At 40.6% G+C, this 27,478-nt stretch overlaps 1 protein-coding gene and 1 long non-coding RNA gene across 2 annotated transcripts in view; one reads left to right on the top strand and one right to left on the bottom strand.

Moving 5' to 3' along the window:
* HMCN1 (hemicentin 1) overlaps positions 1–20,417 on the top strand; it is a 202,261-nt gene extending 181,844 nt beyond the window's left edge. The window contains exons 93-107 of the mRNA XM_040610626.1: positions 1,148–1,318; positions 1,763–1,912; positions 2,245–2,382; positions 2,702–2,823; positions 4,322–4,559; positions 6,284–6,346; positions 7,788–7,907; positions 8,157–8,291; positions 8,772–8,885; positions 9,256–9,381; positions 10,180–10,308; positions 14,004–14,354; positions 17,079–17,198; positions 17,832–17,958; positions 19,002–20,417. Of these exons, the coding sequence (XP_040466560.1) occupies positions 1,148–1,318; positions 1,763–1,912; positions 2,245–2,382; positions 2,702–2,823; positions 4,322–4,559; positions 6,284–6,346; positions 7,788–7,907; positions 8,157–8,291; positions 8,772–8,885; positions 9,256–9,381; positions 10,180–10,308; positions 14,004–14,354; positions 17,079–17,198; positions 17,832–17,958; positions 19,002–19,368 (2,471 nt within the window). The 3' untranslated portion in view covers positions 19,369–20,417. The remainder of the gene's footprint in view (positions 1–1,147; positions 1,319–1,762; positions 1,913–2,244; positions 2,383–2,701; positions 2,824–4,321; positions 4,560–6,283; positions 6,347–7,787; positions 7,908–8,156; positions 8,292–8,771; positions 8,886–9,255; positions 9,382–10,179; positions 10,309–14,003; positions 14,355–17,078; positions 17,199–17,831; positions 17,959–19,001) is intronic.
* LOC121095576 lies at positions 2,246–8,763 on the bottom strand. Its single transcript, XR_005830151.1, has 3 exons — positions 8,639–8,763; positions 7,002–7,081; positions 2,246–2,295 (listed from the first exon to the last, which is right to left on the bottom strand). It is a non-coding gene; the product is annotated as an uncharacterized LOC121095576 (long non-coding RNA).
* Positions 20,418–27,478: the final 7,061 nt, after the last annotated feature.

The raw sequence follows: 27,478 nt of genomic DNA, 5'->3' as shown, positions 1-27,478 counted from the left end.
GCTGCTCACGGCGTGGAGGGAGACGCCATCACGGCTCGATGGAGGTTACAGCACTAAGCCCACGCTGTTCCTTGTGTACCCTCCTCTTGGTTGGGTTTATCCGCCCCAGTCACTCATTTTCACGCTGCTGTTGTGATTATTCCCAGTTCCCTCGTTACTGGCATTTTGGCTAATGGTTGTCTGAAGCAAAGTTTTGTTACTTTCCTCTTATCGTTGCTAGTTTTGGGCAAGCATCGTATCCGACCAAGCGTTCCCAGATAACTGTTCAACACGCACTCGTGTTCCTGTACTATCGCCTGTTGTTACCGAGGCCGTGCAGACTCCCACACGTGTGTAGTTCAAGCCAACTCTAACTGGCCTCTTGTAAGAGCTCAGATAGTGAGAAAATGTGCCTTGGTTTGCAAGATTTACGTTTGGTTTAGTTTCTTGGACTCTTCCATCAGTGTTATACCTATGCAATCTTGGCTGTTTTCTTTGGAGCAGTAAAAGCGCTCAAAGCTCTAGACGGACAGGTGGTCTCTTGTGACAGGCTGCCCAAAAGTGTGACAGCTGTTCTTTATAAACTGGTTTGTGATGGCTCCACATACATCCAACCATGTGTTTTACTTTTGAAATCGGTTTCTCTGGAGCCCTTCAGGGATACTTTCAGGGCATGGGCGCGGAGACTGGCAGGGTCGTGCAGCTCCCAGCCACGGAGCCACGCGTGGGTGGCCACCCACAGCCAGCTGAGCTGCTGCCTGCACACCCGGCCTCTGCTGCCACGGCGGGGCTCACAGGCTTGTGCAGGGCGCGCGTAGGTGGCGCTGAACAGAGCTTCCCTGGTCAGCCATGACATGGTACCTCTTCAGTGTGACGTAGGGGCGAACTTTGCCAGGCTCTTGCTGAATCCCCAGTTGTTACAATGGAAACATCCCCCGGAGGAGCCGCCTTGTTTCCAGTACAGCAACAGACAGAATGTTACAGGTAGCATCTTTCTGAGCGGAGAAGTGTTCATGCCTGCCCATTAAGGTGTTTTTGTCATCCCCTGAGTTACTGTGTTTCTCTAACACATTGATTCCATCAAGAAGGAAAATGACACTATAGCATCACTGATGCAGCCTGAAACATTTTTTTTTTAAAAAAGTTTTCTTCATTCTTTATTTTGCAGTGGATGGAAACTGGGGGCAGTGGCAAACATGGAGCCGATGCTCTGCTTCTTGTGGAGGAGGAGAGCAGACTCGCATACGCCTGTGCAGTAATCCAGCCCCATTAAATCGTGGACGTCCTTGTCCTGGAGACTCCTCCCAAATATCCAGGTGTAATACCCAAGCATGTCCCGGTGAGTTCATTTACAGCCTGCATGCAATGCCGATATGGTGAAAGCCTGCAGCACTCCTGATTTGACTGTGTCTCAGCCAGTTGACTGAGTAATTTCATTTTTTTTGGCTTAAATATCCCCTGCAACTTCAGCTGGATAATTTTTTTGTTAAGCTGTTCTATAGCTCTGCAGTATGCTGTTAAACAACTGTTGCTTTTCAGACAGAGAAGGTGATTCCTGTGTTACTGTGCGTGTACCTCAGACTACGCATATGCAGCATCCTGTTATTTGCAGGTTGTGAACTTTACTCTTGCAAATAATGTAGCAATATCTGCAGAAATGTCCTTGCTTCTTAAAATGCTGGACAATATTTTTGAATTTTCTGTCCCCCAAAATATCAGACATCAGAGTTTTCACATGGGCGTATTTTTTTTCCCTCTTTCCTTCCTTCCCTCCACCGCACAGGTGGGCCTTCACATGCCAAAGGCAGCATCATTGGAAATATTAATGACATTGAATTTGGAATTGCTTTCCTGAACGCCACAGTAACAGACAGCCCTGACTCTGAAACTAGAGTAATACAAGCAAAGATTACAAATGTCCCTTGGAGCCTCGGTAAGCTTTTCTTACTTTTTATCACTTTTTCTCCTTGAGCCAGGCTGAGTTCTGTGCAGTGGCAGTTTTCACCACTTCATTTTGTTGAGTCTCACTGAAGAAACTGCTCTAAACTTTTCACAGAAAGAGAGAGAAAAAGGGAATCTTCAGTATTTACTTCTAGTACTTTAGTATTAGTAAAATGATTCCTCTGAATACACCAATACATACTTTTTTCTGGTTTAAATCTTAAGGGCTCCACTAGTTTTAGGTCTTCATCGTCATCTCCTACTGATGTGGGTCACATGATGTTAAGTAAAAAGCTCTCAAATGTTATGTCACGTTTCTTTCAGGTCCAGCGATGAGGAAGCTTGTTTCTATACTCAGCCCAGTTTATTGGACAACTGCAAAAGAAATCGGAGAAGCAATGAATGGGTTTACCCTCACTGATGCAGTCTTCAAGAGGGAAACGCAAGTGGAGTTTGCAACTGGTTAGTTCCCTGTGATATACCGTCTCTTTTCAATAAGCTTGATAGATACAGCATTTCTTAAAAAAGAGCACATAACTATTGCTGAACTTTGAGTCTTGTGCTTACATCAGTATTTTCTGAATGACTATGGCTTTCTGAGGCTTAAATACAGCTTTTAGAGCTGTAATTTGAAACATGTAATTTCTTATAGACATGGTACACACTATAAAAATATGAGTATAAAATAACTGGTCAAGGGATGCCGGTTCAGATACCGTGTGGCTAACATGAGTCTCTGGTTAGGATGTTTTATAAACCAGTGTGCTCTTACAATTCACAGGGGAGGTTCTGCGAATGACACATATTGCCCGGGGCTTGGATTCAGACGGAGCCTTGCTGCTGGACGTTGTTGTGAGTGGCCACGTGCTTCAGCTCCAGTCAGTAGCTGATGTTAACGTGAAGGTAAAGCTGCTTGGGATACTACCCCTTCTCTCATTGATATATACATCCTCTCTCACCTATTTTAAAGCAGTAGGCGCTAAGTCCTGAACACTGTTCTACTGTGTGAAACTTATTTTGTGCCTGGTTTAACTGACAGGTGTTAACATTGCCTTTGAAAACAAGTTGTTGTCAGAAACGTAGTGTTGGTCACTCAGGACTTTTAAATGTTAGAAGGTAGTACTGAGAGGTGTCTTTGGGGCTAGTTATCAGAGGCAGGCAGGTGAGGTGTTGCTTTCAGTAGAGCTATAAAGGTGCATCTTAAACCTGTCTGATTTCTTGGCTTCCCTGAGGATGCCACCAGCCCTTTTACACCGTGGCATCTTGCAAAAATTTCTGAATATTGCTGATGATTTGTTTGCAGCTACAACTGTATGTGGTCTGGCAGAGACACATTCCTGTGGCTGGTAAAATGGCAAAGACAGGGGATTAACAGATTCTAAATCAGATTATATCACAGGGCATTCTGTGTGTTCTTACTGTGCACACTGTCATGATGCTGTCAGTGATGTGCTCCTTTCTCTCCTGTAGCATCACAACTTTGTCTTGTGGAGATATCTATTATGGCAGATAGTTCCGTTATACAATTCATTGGAAATATTTTACAGAATTTGATTTTTCAAAGAATGACACTTCTCTATGAACTTGTTCAGGAGTGGTTAGAGGGGGCAGTTTGTGTGATCATATGGCAAAAGGTTGTAAACTTGCTACTGAATTTCTCTGCTTGTTGTTTCTAGGAGATACTCTCTACTGCTCCTAGTAAGATAGCTTCTCTCACGACCTTGTACTCCTGATAGAAGGATGGAGTTCAAAGGAACTGTTTTTTTATCTTTTTGATTTAGTTTAAGACACAAAAAACATTTTGCTTAATATAATATGTGGTATGAAAGTTTTGGTTTAAAACCAGGTGCTTGATAATTGGTTTTACTGTAAAAGAACATTCTGTAAAGGTGGTAATTAGTTGGTAGGTAACCAGTGAAAATGCTTTAATATATTAATCCCACAGTACAAGAAATATACATGAAGTTCTTGATACTTCAATATGCTGCAATATATAGCATGTCTGATACATATACCTGTTTTCAGTGGCAAGATTTTTCTCTACTGTTTATTTAGCACATGTTGTCAGCATCTGACTTAGAATAATAAAAAAAGAAATAATACTTAGTTCAAAAGATGATTATTGAATGGTGAGATAATTTCCAGTTTTTTTGGGAAATGCTCTGCCGTGGCCCCCATCATCAGCATCCACATGTTTGTTATTTAAAGAAATACACCAGATTCTGTTAAGATTTGGCTGCTAAAATAAGACTAGAAAAGGCGTGTGTTGTGGAAAACACAGTTTGTTCTGATGTTAAAAAAAGACTCTTTCTCAGAATACATTTCGTACCACTTTAAAATACGAAGACCACAGTGGTGTTGGCTGTACCCAGCAGCTGATGCCTGAATCTTGCTGTTTCAGGATTACACAGAAGACTATATTCAAACCGGCCCTGGGCAACTGTATGCCCATTCTACCCGTCTCTTCACTGTAGATGGAGTTAGTGTTCCCTATACATGGAACCACACCATCACCTATGACTACACCAAGGGAAAGATGCCTTTCTTGGTGGAAACGCTCCATGCTTCCTCTATTACAACAGAGTACAACCCACTGGAAGAAACTGTGGCTTTTAAAATCCATGCTTCCATTGCAAAAGGTATTGTTCTAATCTTTCATCAAAATGAAACAATTAAAAAATGATATCCTATCTTTCTAGAATTCATGACCTGTATTCTTAAAATCTGGTTACGGCCTTGAAAGAGGAAATTCTGTGAAACCTGGGTAACTTTATCGTAGATCCTGGAACCTATGTGTCTTGTTAATATAGCCATAAACTGATGTAAAAGCTGTTTGCACTGACTATACCTGTAGTTGTCATCGATGATGTACATCTGCATTTGCTAACACTTCTAACAGCGTCGTCAGTAGCTTCAGATAGTCAACCTAGAATACTTCTCCATTTCCTTTCATTCTCTAAAATGAAATTACTGTTGCTTTTTCATGGGGTCAGCTGTCGGTGGGTTTTTATGTTTGAGTTTGGTTTTGCATAGCTATTGAGAAAAAGGATTGTGTATTTTCTTCTTGCAGCAAAACCCACATAAATGTAAGTAAGGTAGTAATGAAGTGGAAGAACATTTGTAATTTAGCACTAAAATGGGTAAAATGTCCCAAGTCATTCCTCAGTTTGAACTTCTCTGGAATTATTTGGCATATATGGAAAATATGATGCAAAGCTGCATCTTGAAAACTTTATTGGTGTTTTATGGATGCATTTTTTTAAGGCCAGATATGAATGGTGCACAGTTACGCCATGCTCTGTAGACACAGGCTTACGTACAGTCTGTAAAGCCGCTGAGTCCTACCACAGAGGTGGCAAGCTAGTAGCTCTATCGTCTGTTGCACTGTGTCAGCATTACTAACTGCTGGCTTTTAATAACCCAGGTGATCTTAAAGGAATAGGGCATGTGTTTGTGTAAATGGGTTTTCCTTTCAGAAGTCATAACTGGTTAGTAGAATGTCCTGTTATCTTTTTAAATACTATTTGGGCTTATTTTACATAGTACGGAAATAACTCAGGTTCGAAAGTAAATGAAACAGTGAGATTGCCTGCCTTAGTCTTTCTTTTCAATTATGACATTCTAAATGAAGTAAAATAATGATTTTTCCACTTGCCAGACTACAAACTCATTATGCAATTTGAAAACCAAGTAAGATTTTTTTTGTTGTTGTTGTTACCATTTTAAAAAGGAGTCTGTTAAAAGGAAGTCTCCAGATCAAGTTATGCCTATGCATAAATCTGGCCAGGTCTTTACTGAATTTGCATTTAGTTTCTCCAACAATTAATAGACTGCTTTTTAAAAAATTTCCTATTTATTAAATCAGTTTTCAAGCAGCAAAAACTGTGTGGTCTTTGAGCAGTCTCTGCCAGAGTTCTACATTACAGTTCGTAGTGTGCACTTGCAGTGTTCTACAGTGGCTTCCCACAGTCTGCGACATGGTGATTGGTTTGGTTTGGTTTGTATTTATTTCCCTCCTTTTACACGAAGTGAAACCAAATGGTCTTTATACTTCTAATAACGAAAACTTTATGGAGGAACTCTGCAGGATGTATTGGGCTGGGATGCAACTTGCATTTACCCTGAGGGAAACCCCTCAGAGTTTAATGTTTTTCAAAACAGCAAAAACTATGTACTACTGACTTTTAATGCCCAAGTAGAAAAAACACTAAAGTCTGGATTTAAAAGTTCCTATTTTAGTGTCCAAGTATAATAAATCTTTTATAAATAGCTGGGCTGGAATTCCTAATGTTAAAGTTTTTTGAAAGTAATAAAATGGCCATATTTTTATCCACAAGTAACATGTGCTTTCTTTACCATGCAGGAGATCGTAGCAATCAGTGCCCTGCTGGGTTTGGTTTGGACTCCACTGGGCCTTACTGTTCAGGTAATGATGTGACAAGGGTAGTGTGTAATCCTAGACTCATAGATTGCTTTAGATTGGAAGGGACCTTGAAGATCCTCTAGTTCCAACCCCTTCTACCTTGGACACTTTCCTCTAGACGAGGTTGCTCAAAGCCTTATCCAACCTGGCCTTGGAACACTTCCAGGTATGGGTCATCCACTCTGGGAAACCTGTTGCCTGGCTACCCTTATTGTAACGAATTTATTCTTTATTTCCAACCGAAATCTAGCCTTTTTAAATTTATAACCATTACCCCTTGTCCTGGCCCTTTACCAGAGCTCCTATAGGCCCTGGTAAAAAGTCTCTCCATCTTTCTTATACGCCCTCTTTATATATTGAAAGGCCACAATAAGGTCTCCCCAGAGCCTTCTCTTCTCCCGGCTGAACAACCCAACTCTCTCAGCTTTCCTCCATAGCAGAGGGGTTCCAGCCCTCTTGACCACCTTTGTGGCCTCCCCTGCTCTAAGAGGTCCATGTCTGTCTTGTGCTGGGGGCCCCCCAGCTGGCTGCAGTGCTCACCACCAGAATTTGCATCACCTTTAGGGTTTCAAAGCATGCAGTACGTACTTCAAAAAGCGTAAGTTACGATTGGAAAAAGGGTGTGGGTTCAAAGGCAGATGAAGACTTCTGTACTCACCTAGAATAGAAGTAGTGCCCAGACAGCTTTTCGTCAGTACTCAGCTACTAGTCCGACCAGAGCCACAGTATCTGCTGAGCCTGCAAAGCAATGAAGCACTTTTATGATCTGCACAGAAGGAAGGACAAGTGTTTGCAACCTAGACAACAGCCCACAAGCTCCTGCTTGGGGGATGGAGGTAAAGAGAAGGTTACAAGCATTGTAGCAGTCTCTTCTAGGTGACCGAGTCATATTTGGTTTAGGGAACAATCATCGGATATACTTTTGTGGGCTTATTTCATTGCCCCTTGAAAGTTGTAAGTTAAGGAAATAACACAAGAAGCAAACACTATACCCTCTAAAAGGTTTAAAACTAGGAAAACGGAAAATAAGGTCACTAAAACAATTTTCCACTTGCAGTATTGTCTGTAAAACAGTTCTAAAACTTTAAACGTGGAACATGTAGTAACCTTTGCACATGTATCTAGGAAATCTTCAGTCTAACACTGAAACCCATCTGTCCTGTTGTAGAGATTCTCTGGAAATGATTGTATCAAACATCCATTACAAGGGTAGCTGACCCAGTCCTGCAAAGCTAACACAAGGTTCCAGCAAACAGTGTTAGTGGAGGTTTGGAAGCCGTAAAAATAGTGGAGAACACACCACTGAATGGTTTCTGTGAAGCTGCTCCATTGCTCCATCTAGTGTTGCCCTGTGGGCTTTACCAGGTGTATCTCTTACGAAGGGTATGTTTGGTATAGCTTGCTGTAAAGTCTCACTGTTTTTTCAAATGTTTCCTTCTTCCAGATGAAGATGAATGTGCTATGCGACATCCTTGTTCCCATACCTGTCATAACACGATGGGATCTTACTATTGCTCCTGCCCAAAGGGCCTCACTATCTCTGCGGATGGTAGAGCATGCCAGGGTAAGAGAAGTGTTGCTGTGGACAGGTTGGATACAAAAAGCCCCATGGCAATAAAATCACTAAGGAAACGTTCTGTTGGGGCTGGGCCATTTTCTCATTATAAGAATATAATTTATTGGTGGTATTCCAAGTATTTAATAACTGAATATATTTGCAATCAAGTATTTCATAGCTGATCATGCTCGAGACACTGCTTAATCTGTGTTCCATTTTGACACAGTGAGGTTTACAGCTTGTTTTTAATTACAGATATTGATGAGTGTGTGTTAGGGGGACACAGCTGCCATGCTGGCCAGGACTGCGAAAACATCATCGGCTCCTACCGTTGCGTGGTTAGATGCGGGAATGGCTTTAGGAGGACAGCTGACGGATTTAGCTGCCAAGGTATGCAGACGTCTCTGGGTTTTGGTGTTAGCTTTCATAAACTGAAAATGTTGTCTTTCACACAACTGAACTAACTTTTAAAAAGTTGCATCTCCAAATACAGTGTCTATAAATATTCATTAACAACACTGTGGGGGTTTGTTTTTTGGTTTTTTTCTTTTGTGGTTTTGTTGGGGTTTGTTCTGTTTTTTGGGGTTGGGTTTTTTGTTTTGTTTTTTGAAACCTTTGCTTTTTGCATCTTTAGAAAAAAGTTTAAAGTCCTGTCAGGACCTAACATTCTTGCTATTGTGTCACACGTGCATATTACTTTACCAAGAAGTGATCGAAGTAAACACTTCTGAACATACCTCCATAGTGTAGTAACTAGAGCTCCACGCAGAGTCCAGAACATTGGTTGACTCAACCGAAACACTGCACGGTTCAGGTAAATGACGACAACAGTTCAGAGCTATGGTATCAAGGTTTTGTATTGTTCAACAGATGTTAACGAGTGTCAAGAGTCCAACTCCTGTCATCAGCATTGCTTCAATACTATAGGAAGTTTCCACTGTGGTTGTGATCCAGGATATCAGCTGAAGGGCAGAAAATGCATGGGTATGAATAAATTTTTGAGTATTTATGACCTCTTTCCCACGGACATAGTTCAACATAAAGATGTTGCTATATTTGTAATCAGGAGCCTTTATGAATGAAAAAACTACTGTGGATGATCTACTTAGTATGTATTTCTGAATTTGTTTGTAAAGCAGTACAAACAAATTCAGCCAGAGGAAAAGAAACAAATTCAGCTTTTAAGCCAGAGGAAGTGGGAATTGGCCTGACTGATAAAGATGCATGAAATGCATTCGGATGCACGTACACAGTATAATTACAGCTGGATTATTCTGTGCTTTAGGAATTGCACATAAGGAAATGAGTTCATTTCCATTTTTGCCTTTTTTTTTTCTTTTTTTCTCCAAATAAGATGTAAATGAGTGCAGGCAGAATGTGTGCAGGCCTGATCAACTTTGCAAAAACACACGTGGTGGCTATAAGTGCATTGATCTGTGTCCCAATGGAATGACCAAAGCAGAAAATGGAACTTGTATTGGTGAGTAGAAGTGTTAATGCACTGTACAATGATGGTAAAGGAAGGGGCAACGATGAATTTTTTTCAAAAAATAATAATCTGGGAGATAGTCCATCTCCAGTTACTAAGATCTGCATGTTAAGGCACTAACTTCTGTTCATTTATGGGAACATATGTATTTAACTTTTTTTGTAATTGGTATTAAAATAATAGATGTACCCTTGCCACTTCTATTTTTCCATTTCTCCGAAGAAAGAACAGTAAGGTTTTCCTCAGCATCTTTTCTGCATTGTCACCTTGAATTCTACAAACTGTTCATTGACCAAAATGTTTTGCCTCGTGTGAATGCTTGCTTATGAATTTATCTCGGGATCTCTGAATTGTGATCACAGGTCCTTGCTGCTTATCAGGGATGCTTTTCAACAGAACCGATGTTACATATACTGCCAAATCTTTTTTTCTAGTGGGATGTGACATGAAAATGGATTATATCTCTTTGAAGAGTAGCTGATCACATTGGAAACCTCATTGAAAAGTTTTGAAAATTAACAGGAAAAGAGTGTGTAAATATAATATGGTTGAAAAATGCATCTGTGTATTTGCTGAAAATCTGCTTTTAGATTGTGAAACGCAGATTGTGATTCGTAACACAAACTGTTATAGAGTAATGCCTGATGATGGCACCAGGTGGGAAAAGTGTACGTTCAGAGGCCAAACCTATCTATGCGGCCAGATTCATTCACTGCTTAACTGCATTCCTTCTACATTAAGAAGTTTCAAGAAAAATCTGACTATTTCCCCTTGCCGTGTTGCTTGCAGATGTTGATGAATGTCGGGATGGAACCCACCAGTGTCGCTATAACCAGATTTGTGAAAACACACGAGGAAGTTACCGTTGTGTATGTCCAAGAGGATACCGGTCCCAGGGAGTTGGAAGACCTTGTGTGGGTAAGCTGTCCAGAAACATCAGTATCACATATTTTCTGCTGCTGCTTTTGGCTGGGCTTTCTTCTGTAACACATCCAACAATGCAATCCTATCTGAAGACCAGGCTATACAGATAAATTTGCTCTGAAGTTCAAAACTGCCCATCTAAAACTAAGTGTCCCACTCCAAAACAAAATGATTCCAAAGGGAGATTGTTATACGACCATACTCTGAAAACAAAATGTACGAGCATCTCGGAGTGCTGGTGCATGGCAAGCTGCCGCTGCATGAGGCTTCATTTATAAAAATCAGGTCAGGTTTGTTAGCTGCTAGGGCAGTGAAATGTGGCTGGCTAGACCCTGCACTGCACTGATGCACAGCTGAAGGCAGTCAAGCAGGGAGTGATGTGGGTTCTGCTAAAGGAGAACACCCAGAGGAAGTGTGTTGCAAGAGGCATGATACACCCAGACCCAGATTCACCTCTGCAAGTGACAGCCATGGGTGCACTTCCCTGCCCGCTAGAATTGCGAAGGGTGCTCCGAACGGGTAGGGCGGAGGAAGCTGGTACGCCTTATCGCTCAACACTCCCCTTTCTGGTTTGGGTGGATCACAGCAGGGAAGGAGGATTCCTGTCAGTCAGTGGAATGCTGACCACATAGTTACTGCCCTGTGCTATCTGCACAGAACCTTTTGGCATAAAAATGTGCAGAACTTTCTCCCACGCACACAGGGGCAGCATTTGAAGGATGCTCTTGTAGCTCTAACATGGATAGCAAGAGAGTTTAATGTATGGTGTCAGTGTAAGTGCATAAAACACTTCCCTTGGCATTTAATAGACCTTAGAATGGCACTAGGATCACTTAGATTCACCCTTTCTGTATTTTATGTATTTCACCCTTTCTGTATTTAAAATATAATAGTTGATCCACCCTGATAATAATGATTTATGAATGTTAGTATATGACACTAAAGTTGGTTTCAGTTGCTCTCATCTATCACATCGGAGAAGCATTCCTCCGTGATTACCTCTTCAAGATTAGCTTTCCTAAGTGATAAATAGCTGCTGTGGAAAATAGGAATTTTTTTCTTTTTAAACAAACTAAGATTCTGTACTACCAAAAGCCAGGAATGTTTTGGTTTGTTGTTTTTTTTGTTCACAAGAGATTAAATGCCAGTTAGAAACATCTGGCTGTACATCAAGACATTACTTCCACCAGCAGCTCTCTACTGAAATAAAATCAATCCCAGACTCCTTAACATATATTGAAACCATTTAAATTTCTGTCAATAATAAGCTAGATAAAGTTTAGGACTACAGATTTTCACAAAACACTGGCAGCTGCCCTAAAGCTGTCTTCTGACCAAGGACCACTGAAAACTCCCTCTTAAAGTATGACCTTTACGAACCTTTGATATTTTTTTTTATCCACTTAAAAATTTAAAACAAAGATTCATCAAAGATACTAGTTTATGTGTTAGTAATTGTTAGTGTTTCCAGCGAGCACAGGGGAAAGTTGAAAAGTAAGCAGGACCCCAGACTGAAACAGAAGAATTGATCTTTGTTCTTACCTGTGCTACCTTCTGCCCCGGGTAAAATCCTTTGTGCCATAATTCCATGTCTGTTGGATGGGGCTGAGATGCTCATTTGCCATCACAAGACCCATAGATATATGTGCACTCGAACTGAATTACAATATTTCTGTGATCTCAACATGCCATATGATAGATGGAAGGCCATTATCAAAAGGTGTTATAAAGCATTTTTGCATGTAACATGAAATTTAAAATCAAAGTTTCAAACTCATTTTCACCTGTTCTCATGAATTTGTTACATTTATGGTGCATAATCAAAGGGATACTGTCCAGTGGAGACTTAGGCATACCAGTCAGTCAGTGACACTTCTCACAGGGGTGGCTGTGATATAAAAGCAATATTTTGATGCAGGTAAAGAATGTAAAACTTGGCAATTAACTTGAGTGCTAAGGAAATTATGAGTTTTGGTATTCTTTTACATATATATGAGTAACAAAATTTTCATCTTAAACACACCCTGAAATCAATAAACTCAAAATTCATATTAGTTGTTGCCATATTACAAAGTTCTCTTGCTTGTGCTACTTGACAACACTAATGATATTTCAATCAATATATAAAGTTTCAGTTACATGTTTGTGAAATAACAATTGGAAAATACTGTAATACTTTGCCATAATTACTCCTGGATTTCCAACTCTTAAAACATCTGATTATTAATACTCCCAAATTACTTTAAAACTTCAAAATATAAAAAATGTTAAACTTAATAAAAATGCAGTCTAGTATTCTATTATGTTTTTGAACAGTATTAAATTTTACATAGCATTATCAAACATTTGTGTCTTGGAGGGTTACAAACTATGCTCAAAGTACTATGTTCAGAAATTCTAGCATAAAAAGGTTTATAATATATGTAAATTATAGATATGGTTTATGTATGTTTGTATCCGTTTGTTTATTTCTGGTTGTTGCAGAGTTGCACATTCCTTTTTATTAGCAGATTTTTGTCTTTTTCTAGTAAAGAATGACTGTAAATTTTCAAAGGAATACCATGTGTGTCAAATTTTCAGCTAGACCTGAAGCAACTTGATGAAAATTTTCTAAAATTTCTCTCTGGTGTTGCCAGAGAGACTGTGGGAGAAGGCCTGGTCCTACAGTATCCAAGAGCACTCATATTTACTTTGAGTGAGTGACACCAATCATGTTATATCCTTAAACCCCTTACCATACTTTGTGTGCTCACCACTCTGTTTTGATTTAAGGATGGACATTTAGTGCTAGGGTTGGTCAAATTACTTTGGATTACAATTCAAAGGGAAACTGAACTTTTTTTAAAAAAAAAAGCATTCCTTAGGAAAACAGAAGTAATTCTATTTTTTAATTGCACCTAAGTGAATTAATATTTACCATTAAGTCTCCAACCTTTCACAGCTGGAATGACCAATAACAACATCAAAGGTTAGAACATACCTGACCTCCTTCCCCTGCAGCCTTGTGACACATCATTGAGACCTGATTTTTCCTCTGATGCATAGTGCAATAACCGTACTGGAGCTTTTTGAGCAGCCCTCTGTGCCAGTTTGAATGAATTTCTGACGCTGTACTTGCCAAGAATGCTCCGTGTTAAGTATCCTCCTTTAAAGAAGGGCCTGACAGCTTCTCCCACTCATCTGTAGAGCATTTAAGAAAAAAAAATATTGCTAAAGTAGTAGTGAACAGCTTAGGATGAAATGATGAACAGTGTGGGTCCAAAGTGCAGCTTTTCTGGTAAACAGTAGACACCACAGCTGGCAGCTTTCAGGCTATCACAAAGCCCTGCCTCTGTAAAAACAGGGGAACAGACTTAGATCCACATTTTCCAGGCGCGTCTTACCTTCAGTAACACCTGAGGCAAAACCTGCAGCAGAGTTCTGGTCCTGCATGAGCACAGTTTTATGTCACACATAGCTTTACAGGAAGAATCGAGGTGTATTACTGTACAGGACAGGATAACCTGCCTGCTCAGCATTGTGTTCTCCGTATTTTACTGCCTTCAAGATCTCACTTCTATGTCTTCAGTTTGTTCCGCAGACTGAGATAAGTATACATGTATATATAGACACATAGTTATGTGTTGTTGTTTGTTTGTTTTTTCTCCTTTCCACATGGTTTGTTGCTCTGGATCATGTCACATGAGCAGACATTAATGAATGTGAACAAGTGCCTAAACCCTGTGCATTTCAATGCACCAACACCCCCGGCAGCTTCAAGTGTATCTGTCCACCTGGACAACATTTATTAGGTGATGGGAAATCTTGCGCTGGATTGGAGAGATTGCCAAATTATGGTGCCTATTACAATAGCTATAACTATGCTCAATTCTCCCCTGTGAGAGACAACTATCAACCGCAACAATATTACAGGCACTCCTCAAATATCTACAGCTCCTTCTCGGAGTATAGAAACAGCAGAATACCTTTCTCCAGGACTAGAAGGAACATTAGAGAAACTTGTCCTGAAGGCTATGAGGCAAGAAATGGCAGATGTGTAGGTAAATGTCAGTCATATCTATGCAATTCTCTTGTTTTGGTCCTTATTCTCAGGTTACTGTTTCATATGTACCAGGGGCTGATGGTTTGTGGTGCTGTGGTTTTTTTTCATATTATCCTGATAAATATTAGAGTGTTCTGCATGTTCTTGTCTTCTGAGCACGTTGTAGCGAAAGTGTTTTCAAACCACCTCCTTCTAACCACTTGTTTTAATGTTTGAAAATTATTTCTCTCTGGTTTTCTTCTGATTATGGTAGCTTACCTTTTATGAATTTTCTCACACTTCAGAAAACACCAGTAGACCCAGTCTAGTCCTGGGGATGTTGCTTGTGTCAGACTCCCACTGATGGTAGTAACAATCGGGTTCAAAAAAGTTTTGAATGAAGATTTTAGATTTGAGCACGCCAATGCCAGCACTGCTACAGGATGGTAGTCACTGCCATACAGGCAATATAAGCAGAAGCTTTTAAATTACCTGTAGTTATGATATATAGCAGGTTGTAATATCATTCACTGAGCATGGAGAGATTGATTATAAGTAAGCAATTACGGGTTTGTGCACTGCCATTTCTTTTGCTGTGATGAGGAGAGCAGGGTAGTTATGGTAACTGGCAAGATCAGACGCCCCTCCCCTCCCTTTTTCTTTTTTTTAAGAGGTGCAAAGCCTCAGGATACACTGTAAGATCAACAGGAAACAAAGGCATGTGGCATCTCTAACTATCAAGCATTTAGCTCACCTCCTCCTTACTCTGTGAGGTTTTCCAGTGAAATACTGCTATTTTCACAAGTACTAAAAATTTAACTCAGCTCCTTGTGAAAGTCAGAATGAACAGCAGCCTGTCCTGTTCATGGACTGATTTGTACTAAATGTGAAGAAGTTAAACAAACAAAGAAACCCCCCTAGAAATTATTGCTCAAAAAAAAAAAAAAAGTTAGGTTTGTCCCATGTGGCAATAGCTAGTGTCTATGGATCTAGACCCTCTGTAACTGCTGGTCCGGAGCTGGAGAAGGGGTGCTGGGGCGCAGCCCCCCCAGAGCAAGCTCCGCTCCCTGCCCTGGGAAGCCCAACAGACCTGTGCTGGGAGCCAGGGCTCACCGCCTGCTTCAGGAGGGGTCACCGGACCTGATGCTTCACACACAGGACAGACGAGGATATAAAACACGAGTTCATCTTTTGAAGGATGCTTCTCTTAAGCCAGATTTTGCCAACTTTACTCACATTTTAAGTATCTTAAAAAAAAAAAAAAGTTATTTTGTGATAATACTGCTGGGTTCAAGACTAAGGGCACCGCCAGGCCTTACTAGCGCTTGTCCCACTGCATGTAACGTAGCAGTTTGTGGTGCGTTAGTGTCACATGCAGTGACACTTCATAGGAGGCACAATATCCTTCCAGGATGAACAGTGACCTACAGCTAGATTCTAGCAGCTAGAATATATACTGCTATAGAATTCCAGCAGTAAATATATTAATGTTGACAAATATGAATATACTTCTATTAATAAGAAGTTTAGATAGGCAGACATCAAACCTTGCATTTACATGTATACAGCTACTGAAATGTCTTTATAATGCAGCTTATGGGTACAGCAGTTTAGTTGAAAGGCCTAGGAATATAGCTGCCACTGATGAAAGGGTTAAGCTAAAATCTATCATCTTTACCCCAGCTTCCAGTTAGAATTAGTTAATATTCTTGCACTTCTGTTTCATTGGAACAAAGACTGAAATTCAAAAATTACTATATAATATGGAAAATATACCCAAATGATGCTTTTTTAAAAGAAAGTTCTTTCAATAGACAATTATCAGAATTTGGTAACAACATACCATAAATTTCTAGTCATATCTGTTTCTCTTCTGCATTTACATTTTTACCTAGTGCAGCCCATGTAAATCAGACAGAGAGGGGAAGCAAAGACCTTCCTTCCACTATTTTAACCATGCAAGTCTTAACTCTTGCACAAGCCTAACTTGAGTAGGGTCTCTATTTCTGTCCTGAATTAGGCAGGTGTTTCAAAAGAAATTACAGTTATATATGATCTGTGTCACAGATCAAGTCACACTAGCCTGCTCTGAAAATTTTACATAAAGTAGTCTGTTACTTCTGTATTTGAGAGGGAGATTTAAAAAAAAAAAAAAAAAAAAGTTAAAAGCATTTATTGATAGTCTTCCCAGATACCGAGCTTATTTCATCCCCATGGCATGGGGAAGACCAGTCTGGAAAGGGAACAGCTTTGCCTGACAAGGGAGTAACTGTAAGAACAACTTGCCCGCTGACAAGGCTTCCTCTGGTGAGATAAGTAATCTGGCTGTTTCCTAAGCATATTGCTTAAAACCTTCTAAGCAGGCACCTCAGCTTGCTGTTTGGTGCAAGACCGTGTTTGTATCACCTTGTCGATGTATACAGAGAGCACATCCCCCTTTCTTCCCAGAAGTCTCTGTCAGGATTGGTTTCTTCAGCTAGAATATGTTTTGTGACCACTGCCAGGAGAGGTGAGGGATCCCTTCAAAGCTGACTTTAGTCATTAAAAAGTTTCAAGGAATGGCCCAGGTAAGGTGTGAAAAGACTTGCTATTCTTAGACATTCAACCCCATCAGAAAACAAGATCCAGAAAACATCCACCAACTCTGTCTATACGCTTGTACATAAATAGGACAAAAAATACCTAAGTTCAGTACCAGGTTCAAATAATCCTGATGCGGAGGTGCTTATGGTTCTTCCCACAGACATCGATGAATGTGAAACCAGAGATACCTGTCAGCACGAATGCAGAAACACCCTGGGAAGTTATCAGTGTACCTGTCCGTCTGGTTATCGCCTTATGCCCAACGGCAAAACCTGTCAAGGTATGGAGATGCCTTTGAGTGTTCAGAAATACATTTGTAAATAAATGAGATAAAAATAATATTCAGTACATGTGCAAGCCACCTCTTTGAATTTGCTGTACAAGATTCTGCATTCAAAATTTCAAGTTTCAGAAGTTTTTGTATTTCCCATTTTAATGTTTCATAAAACATCAGCAAATGAGACAATTGCAACTTCTTCTCTCAAGTTTCCTCATGTGACCTGACATGACACATTTAACTCCAGGCAAGTAGAAAAGCAGCTCTGGCATCAAACCCAATATAATCCTTAACCTGCCTCTGTCAAAAAAAGGCAGTCAGATGTTCTGATCCACAATATTTTTTTTAAAAAAATGGCATCTTTTGATAAGAGAACTATGGCTTATGTTGGATCATGGCTGTAGGGAACTTGTGGACAGTATGCCATCCTGCACAGTAATAAAGTGCTGACAAGAATAAATGCACACTATTGGAACCAGCAGCTCCAGTATCTCAGACAGCAAGACAGGATTCAGAAAGATCTCACTGTGTGTAGAGGTATGCCCTGGAGTCTGCTCAGCCTTTACCCAGCTTGTTTTTAATACTTAAATTCTTCTTCCAGCAACTCATCATTTGCATGTGTTTTTTTATGTTCAGATATTGATGAGTGCCTCGAACAGAGCATTAGCTGTGGATCAAATCAGATGTGTTTCAACATGAGAGGAAGCTACCAGTGCATAGACACACCTTGTCCACCAAACTATCAGCGAGAGCCTCTTTCTGGGTACGTTTTATTTTCAGCCTCTTGTCGCCCACCCCAAGCTCAGATCCTCAACCTGTATTTGCTAAAGAAGAAACTTTTTAAGTTTGACTGACACCAGTAAAGCTCGTACTAGCAAAAGGTAAAGCACTGAGAGCCAAAACGATCATCAGTTTCTCAAGCAGCAGTGTTCCATCCATGCTTCCCCTGCAGCAGAAGCAGTATTTTACTATTACTTCAAAAGGAAATAGCACCAGAATGGTCCTTTACTATATGAACCCTGGTAGGCAGCATGCTGCGATTCTTTCTGCTGATTCAGTGTCATTCATTTGTCACTTACAGGGCTGCCTTTGCATCTAAGGTTTCCGACTTCCCTAATGGGCTAAGTTGCCATCAGTTTCAAAACATTTAGTACTTTCTTTTAGTCATGAAAATAACGCTACAGTTCATGGCAACTTCTGATATTTTTAAGTTGCTCTATTTATTCCCCTGTTCTGGAAAAGACATTATTTTAATCTCTCAATATACTCAAGGAAAAAAGCTTCTTTCCTAATCAGAAACCTTTGCAGTCAAACTCGACTGACATTTAAGTTGAAATGGGTCATGCTACCTGCTAACCTCTGTTAGCACTGACAAGCAGAGCTAGGAAATATCTCCTGTTCTGATTTCTGATTAATAAAATGAGATTCACTTTGCCCTTCATTCCAGTTCTTTATGATCTCTCAAATGGAGCTGCCTGGACATTTTAAACCAACTTTTCCAACCATAATATTTAAGAGCAAGGTCACTAAACCGTAAACCATTGGCTGCAACAACTATTGTATCTGATATCTTTATATTGCCTCTGGGCGCTTTCTGAGATGAACCTTTTGAGGGAGAATGGGGCATTAAACTGGGCTCCAACTTCAAAGGAACAAGGGATAAAACATGCATGAGCATATTCTAGTGAAGTTTTAATCTGCATACTGTGACAGGGTAAACAGGGGAAGAAATTCTCTTCAAGACCTACTGCACTATTTATGATACTGTGCCTTCACCCTGGGCTAAGGTGCTCTGCTTGTTCTTAGGTTCTGCCTCAAAAACTGCCCAGCCAATGACTTGGAGTGTGATCTGAGTACCTACGCCTTGGAGTACAAACTCCTTTCCCTCCCCTTCGGCATAGCTGCTGGTCAGGATTTAATCCGCCTGGTTGCTTATACTCATGATCAAGTCATGCACCCAAGGACAACCTTCTTAATGGCAGATGAGGAGCCAGCAATCCCATTTGCCCTGAGAGATGAGAACTTGAAAGGAGTCGTGTTCACTACCCGACCACTGCGAGAGCCAAAGACTTACCGCATGGGAGTCAGAGCCTTATCCTACAGCGTCGATGGAAATATCGAGTATCGGACAACTTTCATTGTTTATATAGCTGTGTCAGCCTATCCCTATTAAACATTCCAACTACCTGACAGTAATCACAGTATTTTAACCACATTTGTAAATGCCGGTGGGCATTACCACTTCCAGACTGACTCTACTGCCTGCCAAACAGTTGTGAACCATGTAACTTGAAAGTGGTGCTATGCTCTTTTGTTTTCCCCTTCTTCCCCGAGGCTGCCCTCCTGTCCCGTTATTCCAATTCAAGAGGGAAATCCATGGCTTTGAGGACCTGTTACCACTTGTTTTATTTATTACACTGGAGTAGTCATTTTCAACAGTTTGTTCGGAAAACCAGCAGAAAAACCAAAGTATGAGCTAAAGTATGTGGTCAAAGCAGTAAGCAAGGAGCAGCCTCTGTTGAAAGCAGCTAAAGAAAAGCCTAACCAAAAGAAAAAAAAATATTCAAGTGGTCTGCATATTTTAAAGCTTGCTAAGTGTTTCACAATTTTATACCTATTAGATTTTTTCTTGTCAAATATCTGATAGAATTAGGGCTGTAATGTACTATGTCGTGTGCTCAAAAAAACCAAATACCACTGTACCTAATGGTTGCAAATGCTGAAACAAGTGACATTAACGTTTGTTTTCAGCTGAAGAATCTACAGCAGAATTCAGAACTGCTACATTTTTTGATTTCCTTGCAAGTTTAGACATGTCACTAGTTTTTTGAAAGAAAAAACAACATGGCTACTTCTACTTTATACAGCAGGTATTTTATAATTTTTTTTTTTTTTTTTTACTCTGACATTCTGGTATAGCCATTTATTTAGCTCAAAACCATATTCATTTCAGTACTCCCAACTCAGTTAAAATGTTTTGGGGTTTTTACAAATGGAATGTTTTTCTCCAAAGACGATGTAATTTTGGTTCAGTAATGTCAATACACTGTACACAAGTAATTTTGCAAAGATGTATTCTATTTTTATGAAAGTGTATATATGTGTTTTTCCTATGTGTATTTTCTATGCAGTATCTCAAGAGTGTTTTACAGTTAAGTTTGCATAAAAGGACAATGTCAATACATTGAAAATAATCAAAATAAAGGTTCCCATTGCCTCTGAGATTGCTGTGAGTTTTATCTTCGAAAAAAAATTCTTTCCTATTCATAAAGCACTTGCCTTTAGTGCCAGTGGAGGATGCAGAAGGTAGTGTGTCCAGCAAACCAGGGAGCAACTTGCACCAATGCAACCATGTCTCCTGTTTTTTGTGCTACTGGCTTCTCCACATCCTTAAGTTCTAAAAATAAATAAACAAAAAAAAAATGGTCAGGAAACTGATGCACTTACTGTAAGATCTCTTATTTTATCCAGAGCCTATTAGACTAAGAGATATCTCATTTTCTCAGAGAAGATGGATTTTGCTAAGAGTTTATATACAACAAAAAATTAAGGCAGTGTTTATTCATAAATACAATCAACTCATTGCCAAACATGAAATAAGTCACTATAGTTCCAATTTATATTAAAAAAAAAAAAAAAAAGAAGAAAAATCTGTGAAGGACATTAAGATTGGAGCCCGCTGGAAATCGGCAATGTTCACTGTGAAAGTTTTGCTATTTTTGGTCCAAGAGACACAGAGGCAACACCAGAGCCTCTCCAGCTGCACACTGAGGCTGAGCTGCAGACTCAGGTGTCTGGGTTGCAAGGAATGGACCAGGAATAACTCATTTCACTAAGACACACGTGGGTTCAGCTATCTACCCTCTACCTGTCACTCATGGGTAGTAAAAGATTATCAGCAGCATTAAAGTGCATTTTTAGTGATGGGGCTGAATTGCTCTGCAATGGACTTTTGACATTATGCTTGAGTATTATTAACAATCCACAGTAAAAGCCCCACCAGTCTTCCCCTAGCATTGCTTTTTGTTCGGTTTCCATTGCAACAAGTGAGATAGATAATCCTGCAAAACAAGGGTGACAAAATAATTTTGCTCTTTATACAAGTGACAGCCTTCAAACAAATGAGGTTTGTTTCTTGGCAGCCTGACTTGAAACATAAAAGCCATTTAGAAAGAAAAAGAAAATTAATTGCTTTTGTGTCTTTGTTGTGAAAGTAAGCTATAGTAAGTACTGGCAGTACCTCAATGTCTTTTAAGCATGAGAATCATACTGAAAATTATGTCCTTAAGGGAATTTTAACTCCACTGTGAGACAGAAAGAAAATTTCTATTATGGTATATTTTGTGAGAAAAACAAAACAATCCCAACCAATATGAGAGTTCACAGGCTTTAAGACAAATTATTACTTCTTTTTAGGGTTAGGAACTTACCAGATAGAAGTCACTCAGACACAGCTTTGTTTCATCCTGTGCTTTTCAGGTGCCCTGCTGTAGCTTAAGAGCAAGGAGCTGCTTGTCCATATGGAAGCTGTTGGTTACACTGAGATGATGCCACAGGATTGAGGGACCAGGGAGATTTGGGTTGTGAACTTCATGATTTTCACTCATTGACTGGTTACAGGGATGTTACGAATAAAGGAGAACTTGTGCCATGCCCTTCTCTTCCTTGAACATCTGGTTCTGTATTACGAAGTTACAATCTATTCTGCTTTAAGAAAAAGAATTGCAAACACATTAAATTAAATCTCTGAGCAAATAACACCTGCTGCAAATCTATCTGCCCCTCTTGCTAACAGGCTGAAAAGGCTGTCGTTTGTTATTTGTAACTTGAGAGGTAAGAGGCAGGTTAGTACGTATGTACATGGCCACATAAAATTGTGTATTTGTTAAAGATCAAAAATCCTTATTTCACAGATCCAAATTGTAAATTTTGTAAATACAACAAATACTCTACTGTATGTATTACTACTTCAGGTAAAGCTACCAAAACCTTGGATGCAATTTTCAGTAGCTAAGGGCTGTAGGGCTGAGCCTGCAGTCACGTTGCCCAATCCTCTCCAGTAGTCTGCAGAAATACTTACAAGATCAAAGGTTCACTGCAATCCTATGAAAGGATGATACAATCTCAACATCATTTATCACAAGACATTTCACAGATGTCCTCCTGTCACAAACCAACCTATACGAATAAAAGACTGTCTATACAAAAGGAAATGCAGCTGAAAATTGTGGTGGACAGCATGCAAATAGCTAATTCTGAGTAATTTCACCTGCAGGTATAGTCCAGACCACAACTGAACAGCTGTTGCCTGTATCAACAGACACTGCCCCTCCAACAGAGAGGCTGAGGATACATGTTTTTGTAAGGATTTTGGCAGTGGGAGGGTGAGCTTGTTGGGTGGGATTTTAGAAGCTGACTGGTGTCCTACTTCCAAGCCAGATAATATCATCAGGTTTTTTTATCCCACTCTCACTGGCTGGGATAACCAGGGCTGGTCCAGGAAGCAATCCTGGCTTTTCTAGAGGAAGCCCGTTTATGTTTGCATCAGTGCTGAATGGGACCTGCTGACTCTCTGCTGGCCTTATCTCAATCGTTGTGATATATTTTAATTAAAGAACACAATGAAGAATGTTGGAAATCGGTGACTTCCTAGTTAGAAGGCTGCTTATCATTCAGCTTGAGGAATAGACACAGCCCTGTAACTGTGCCTTTACTGCCAGCATTATATAGCCCAGACCCACAGACCTGACAGTGAAGCCACTATGGAAACAGAGCCAAAGATCTGTAGGGTGTGATGAAAGGCACCATGCAAAGAACCAGGAGCCCTGTTAAACCGTGTGCTGGTTTTGGCTGGGATAAGAGTTAATTTTCTTCATAGTGTCTAGTATGAATGTGTGTTTCGGACAGATACGATCTCTTTCCCAGAAAGCATGAAGGTCCCTCCACAAATGTCTACTTAATTGCATGCTAAGCAGTCTGTGAGAATCCTCAGTTCTCATTAAAAAAACCCACACCACCACAACAAATAACTGCTTAAAAAACAAAGGAGGTCCCAGTGAGAGCAAGTGTTTTGGGGTAGTTCAGAGATGTGCTGAAGAAACAGTTAATACCTCAGTGTTACCCCGTGCCTGTGCTATCACCCTTTCATAGGAGCCTACTGTTTCTTCAGACTTCTATCTACAGACTTCTATGCTAAAAAAAGCACATTTGACTCCCTGGGGAGGTAACACAGCATTCCCTGCCGACCCTGTTCCTGAAACACCGCCCCATGACACCAGCTACCTCCTCTGTTCCTGAGCCTTACCTAGGCATAAACATGACAACATTTCATTAACTACACTACCAAAATTAAACGTACCCTATGAAAGATGGCAGACAAGTTTCATACTTTACAGAGGTTAATTTATAGATACTGGTAGTTTGTGTGACATCTTTTGGCATTCCAGCAGCACACAGCTGAGCTCGCCTCCAGGTGAACACACATAAGACGCTGGCTCCCCACTTGCTGCAGCACTGCCCGAGACTGCTTGGCTCAAGCATGTATTCCAGGAAAACATCCTGCTACGTCTGAGCCTTTGTCAGGGCACAACTGGACCCACTTTTCCTCCTGCGAACAATCCTTCCTTATTAAAGCCTAAAGAAAGCTACATGCTAAGGTGCATCACTTTTTTGCAAAAAAAAAAATGCACAATTCCTTCCAAATGTAAGTTCTAGCAGAGGTGTAAGGCACGAAAAGGAGTTCACAGACAAACCTGGGGACAATTGCCAGAGAGGATTGGAAGTCTACAACCACCACCACTGCTTCCAAGGTTCAGGAACTGAACGCAGGTGAGGTACTCCCCATCACACCTTCTGTGGAGATCCAGCTTGCCAGTCCCTTGAGAGGGGAAATCCACTGAGGTTTTCTTTTTCTTCACACACTGGCTGAATTTCAAAGCTACTGAGTAGGTACAGTAACAAATCAATGCAGAATACATAGCACTGTGGGTTAAAGGGAAAACAAGTTATCAGATGAGAACAATGCTCAGAAAAGACAAGAGTAGCAGTGCTTGACAGATAAGTGTCTGCTTGCCAACTCAGATCCAGACAGTTGATGCTAAACGAAGCAGAAGGATAATGAGTAAAGCAGTCGTCATCACTCTCACATTGGCGTGGCAATTACAGGCAGGACTCTGCTCTTGGGGTCCAAGTGGGAGCTCTGGTACCCTTTGACTTCAGAGACATTTCTAGTTCTGACAGCTCAAATCTAAGGCTGCTGCCAATAAAAACTTGGCATGTTACCACCTTTGAAATCCACAGATTAGCTTATGCGGCTGGAATCCAGCCGCCCACCCCCCAGTTGCACACAGGCGGAGAACAGGACATGCAGCACTGTGCATCGCCACCACCATGCTGGCTGCGGTTAATCCCCCAGGCAGAGATGCAAAAGCAAGCCGTCTAGCGCATTTCTGTTTAAACTAATCCCTGCTGAGATGCTGCAGTGTACAAACTATAGACGGGTGAGGGCTGCTGGGCAGGTCACACGCATTTTTTTCTGCAGAAAGCCTGCGAGCAGTTGAAGGCTCTTCCAGCCTCCTAGGCTTCAGCCTCTGCTTCGGACAAGATTTTTGATTCAGCACAAAACCAAATAGGTATCATCTGCAACGATTCAGCACCACACTGAGAAATCAAACACTGAAGTCTGGAAGTTCATTAGTGTTCATTAATGCTGAAGAGCCCAAACAGTCAATGACTTGCTTAAGTGCATCTGTACTTCTTGTTGGGAAATCTGAGACTGTTTCAACTCCTGCACACACAGCAATGCTCTGTTCACGTGGAGTTGCTGCTCCACATGGGCTCTAAGTATAAGATATCCTTAGTGAATGACTATTTGCTCTTTCTTTCCCTGGTCAGACTGGGAGGCACAGGGTAGCTCTGGGTGTGAGCTGAATGTGAGAAAGGAAACACCAGAGAGTGCCAGCCGACTGCCAGAGCTAAACGGGGTGTTACACATCACACATCCAGCAGCATTGCACTAATAAATTTAACATCCAAGCACAGCATATCCAGCCATGCCCTGTGAATAATATTAAATGTAATCCCTAACTGGCAAGTAGGTTTTTATAAACACATTTGCATGTCTGAACACACTTACCACACAACTCCAGACACTTTCAGATCATTTGAGTTCAGCTGTTCAGCATCTTCAGCATGCAACTCGTGCCAAACAGCCGATTCTTCTGGTTTGATAAATACAGTATTAGAAAAGGAAACAAAGAATACCTGCTATAGATAAAGGCACACAGACATAAAGAAGCGTTCCTTAATATCTTACACAAACACAGATTAAAATGATAATTTATGAATAGCCAAATGATGTGGGCATCAGAAACATGATCAAGCCACGAAGTTGTTCAGATTACTGAGCAAAGGTTAAGAGGTGCCCTTAAATAATGCTGTGCGACTGCTGCGAGGAAAAGAGAATCTCAGTTAAGCTTTTCGTGAGGATTATAAAACTGTGGCCATTTTGGGACTGAGAGCAAGCTGAGGTAATTTCTTGGATAAAATATGTATAAGAAGAAGGAAAAAAAAAGGTATAGCAAATATAGTGCTTGTGTTATAAAGATCTTTCCTAAAATGGGACAAGCTAGCACACAAGAAGGACTGCACAATTCCTGTGGTTCTTCATAGGGCTTGAAATGTAGTGAGATGCAGCTGGCTTCCTTATTAATAACTTGTCATGACACAGGAAGTTATACACTAGTTTACGACCAGGTCAAGAGAAGACATCTTGAGTAGAATCACTCTAAGCATGATTTATAAAAAAATAAATCTGTATGCTGCCTATGAAAAAGCACAGTAACTCTGATGTGCAGAATTCACCTGGAATTCAGAGGGGTTCAGCCTGCTAAGGATTGAAACAAAGCCTCCCTCCAAACCTTTTAACCACTTACCGAATAGCAGGCCTCATCATACAAACCATTGTCCAGCCCTTCTTCTGCTTGGATCACAAGAAGTGTTCAAGGAAGCCTCTTGCAGAGGATGCCTGAGAGGTATCAAGATCTGGACTGTCCAGGTATGATGTAGCCCATAATCAAAGCATGGCCAAACTCCCTTGCTATGCAAAACTGTAGCACAGCCACTGGCAAACACTTAAAGTTGTATGTAAAAGCTTCAAAAATGAAGAAAGGTTATCTAATTTTGTTACAGCTCTGAAGCTGTAACATTATCTACAGGTTCAGAGACAAAATTCAGCCGGGATCCAGGAAGAGAAGAATCCTGTAAGTGACCCTAGTTACTACTGTCCCTAATAAACACAGTGGTGCATGAAACACCACAGCTAAATTCCAAGCAGTGTCAAAGTTCCTCCCTCTAACAGCCTTCACAGGATTTTAGCCAGGTTGCCTACAGAACCTGACGCTGTAGATCTAAAAAGTGAGGATGGAAAAGCTGGGAGATCAATGAATTCCCAAATGTTCCTGAAACAACAGAAGCACACCAGCTCGTCATTGAAAGCAGGCAAACAAACAGGACTTCTCCATGTCCGAAGAAGAAAATACAGTTGCAACAGAGCACTCTGCGAGTGACTGAAATTGAAGCAAAAATACCATGAGAAAACAGCATTAAAAACACATGCTGAAGGGACTACAGGAACCCTGGTGATCAACTAGAGAGGGCTAGGCATCCTTGTACCACAACAGTACTGTTTCTGCAGAAATGTCCTGTCAATTCACCACCTGTGGACAAATTTTTATGCTAGAGCGCTTATGAGTAGGAGCTACGCTGAAAAGATGTTCAAATTCACAGCATAACTATCACACCTTTGATTTCTCTTCTTCTTAAAGGAACTAGACTTTGAATAGAAACCTTGTAAATAACTGATTACATCAAATTTATTCATCCTTCCTCACCATCGTCTGCTAACAGAGCTAGCTCACAAATCTTCGCATATTTACCAATCGTACAGGTCAGAGTGCTTTTCTCTGCTCTGGCCTTGTTTGAAAAAAATTATTTGTGGTTTGCTTACTGGTTCCTCTGCAATGCTCTCAGTGATGTGGAGACTGATAGAGAACCTCAAATTGGGTGTAACCCTGCAAAGCCTTTGCCAAAATATTACCGCTAACATTTCACAGCTCATGTTTTGAAAAGATTTTGGGTGAATAAACAATGTTGTCCTTTAATAGATCAGCCTGTAGCACAGAAGTGGTTTGTGTTCTCCAACTGAAATGCACAGCAAGGTACTGTCACGGTATTTTTACCATGTGTGGTAGCTTTACTATAGACAAGCAAGGAGCCATCAGTGT

Source organism: Falco naumanni, chromosome 11, assembly GCF_017639655.2.
Source record: "Falco naumanni isolate bFalNau1 chromosome 11, bFalNau1.pat, whole genome shotgun sequence".
NCBI classification, from domain to species: Eukaryota; Metazoa; Chordata; class Aves; order Falconiformes; family Falconidae; genus Falco; species Falco naumanni.
Note: the sequence above shows the minus strand (reverse complement) of the source record. Positions and strands in the feature narration are given on the sequence as shown.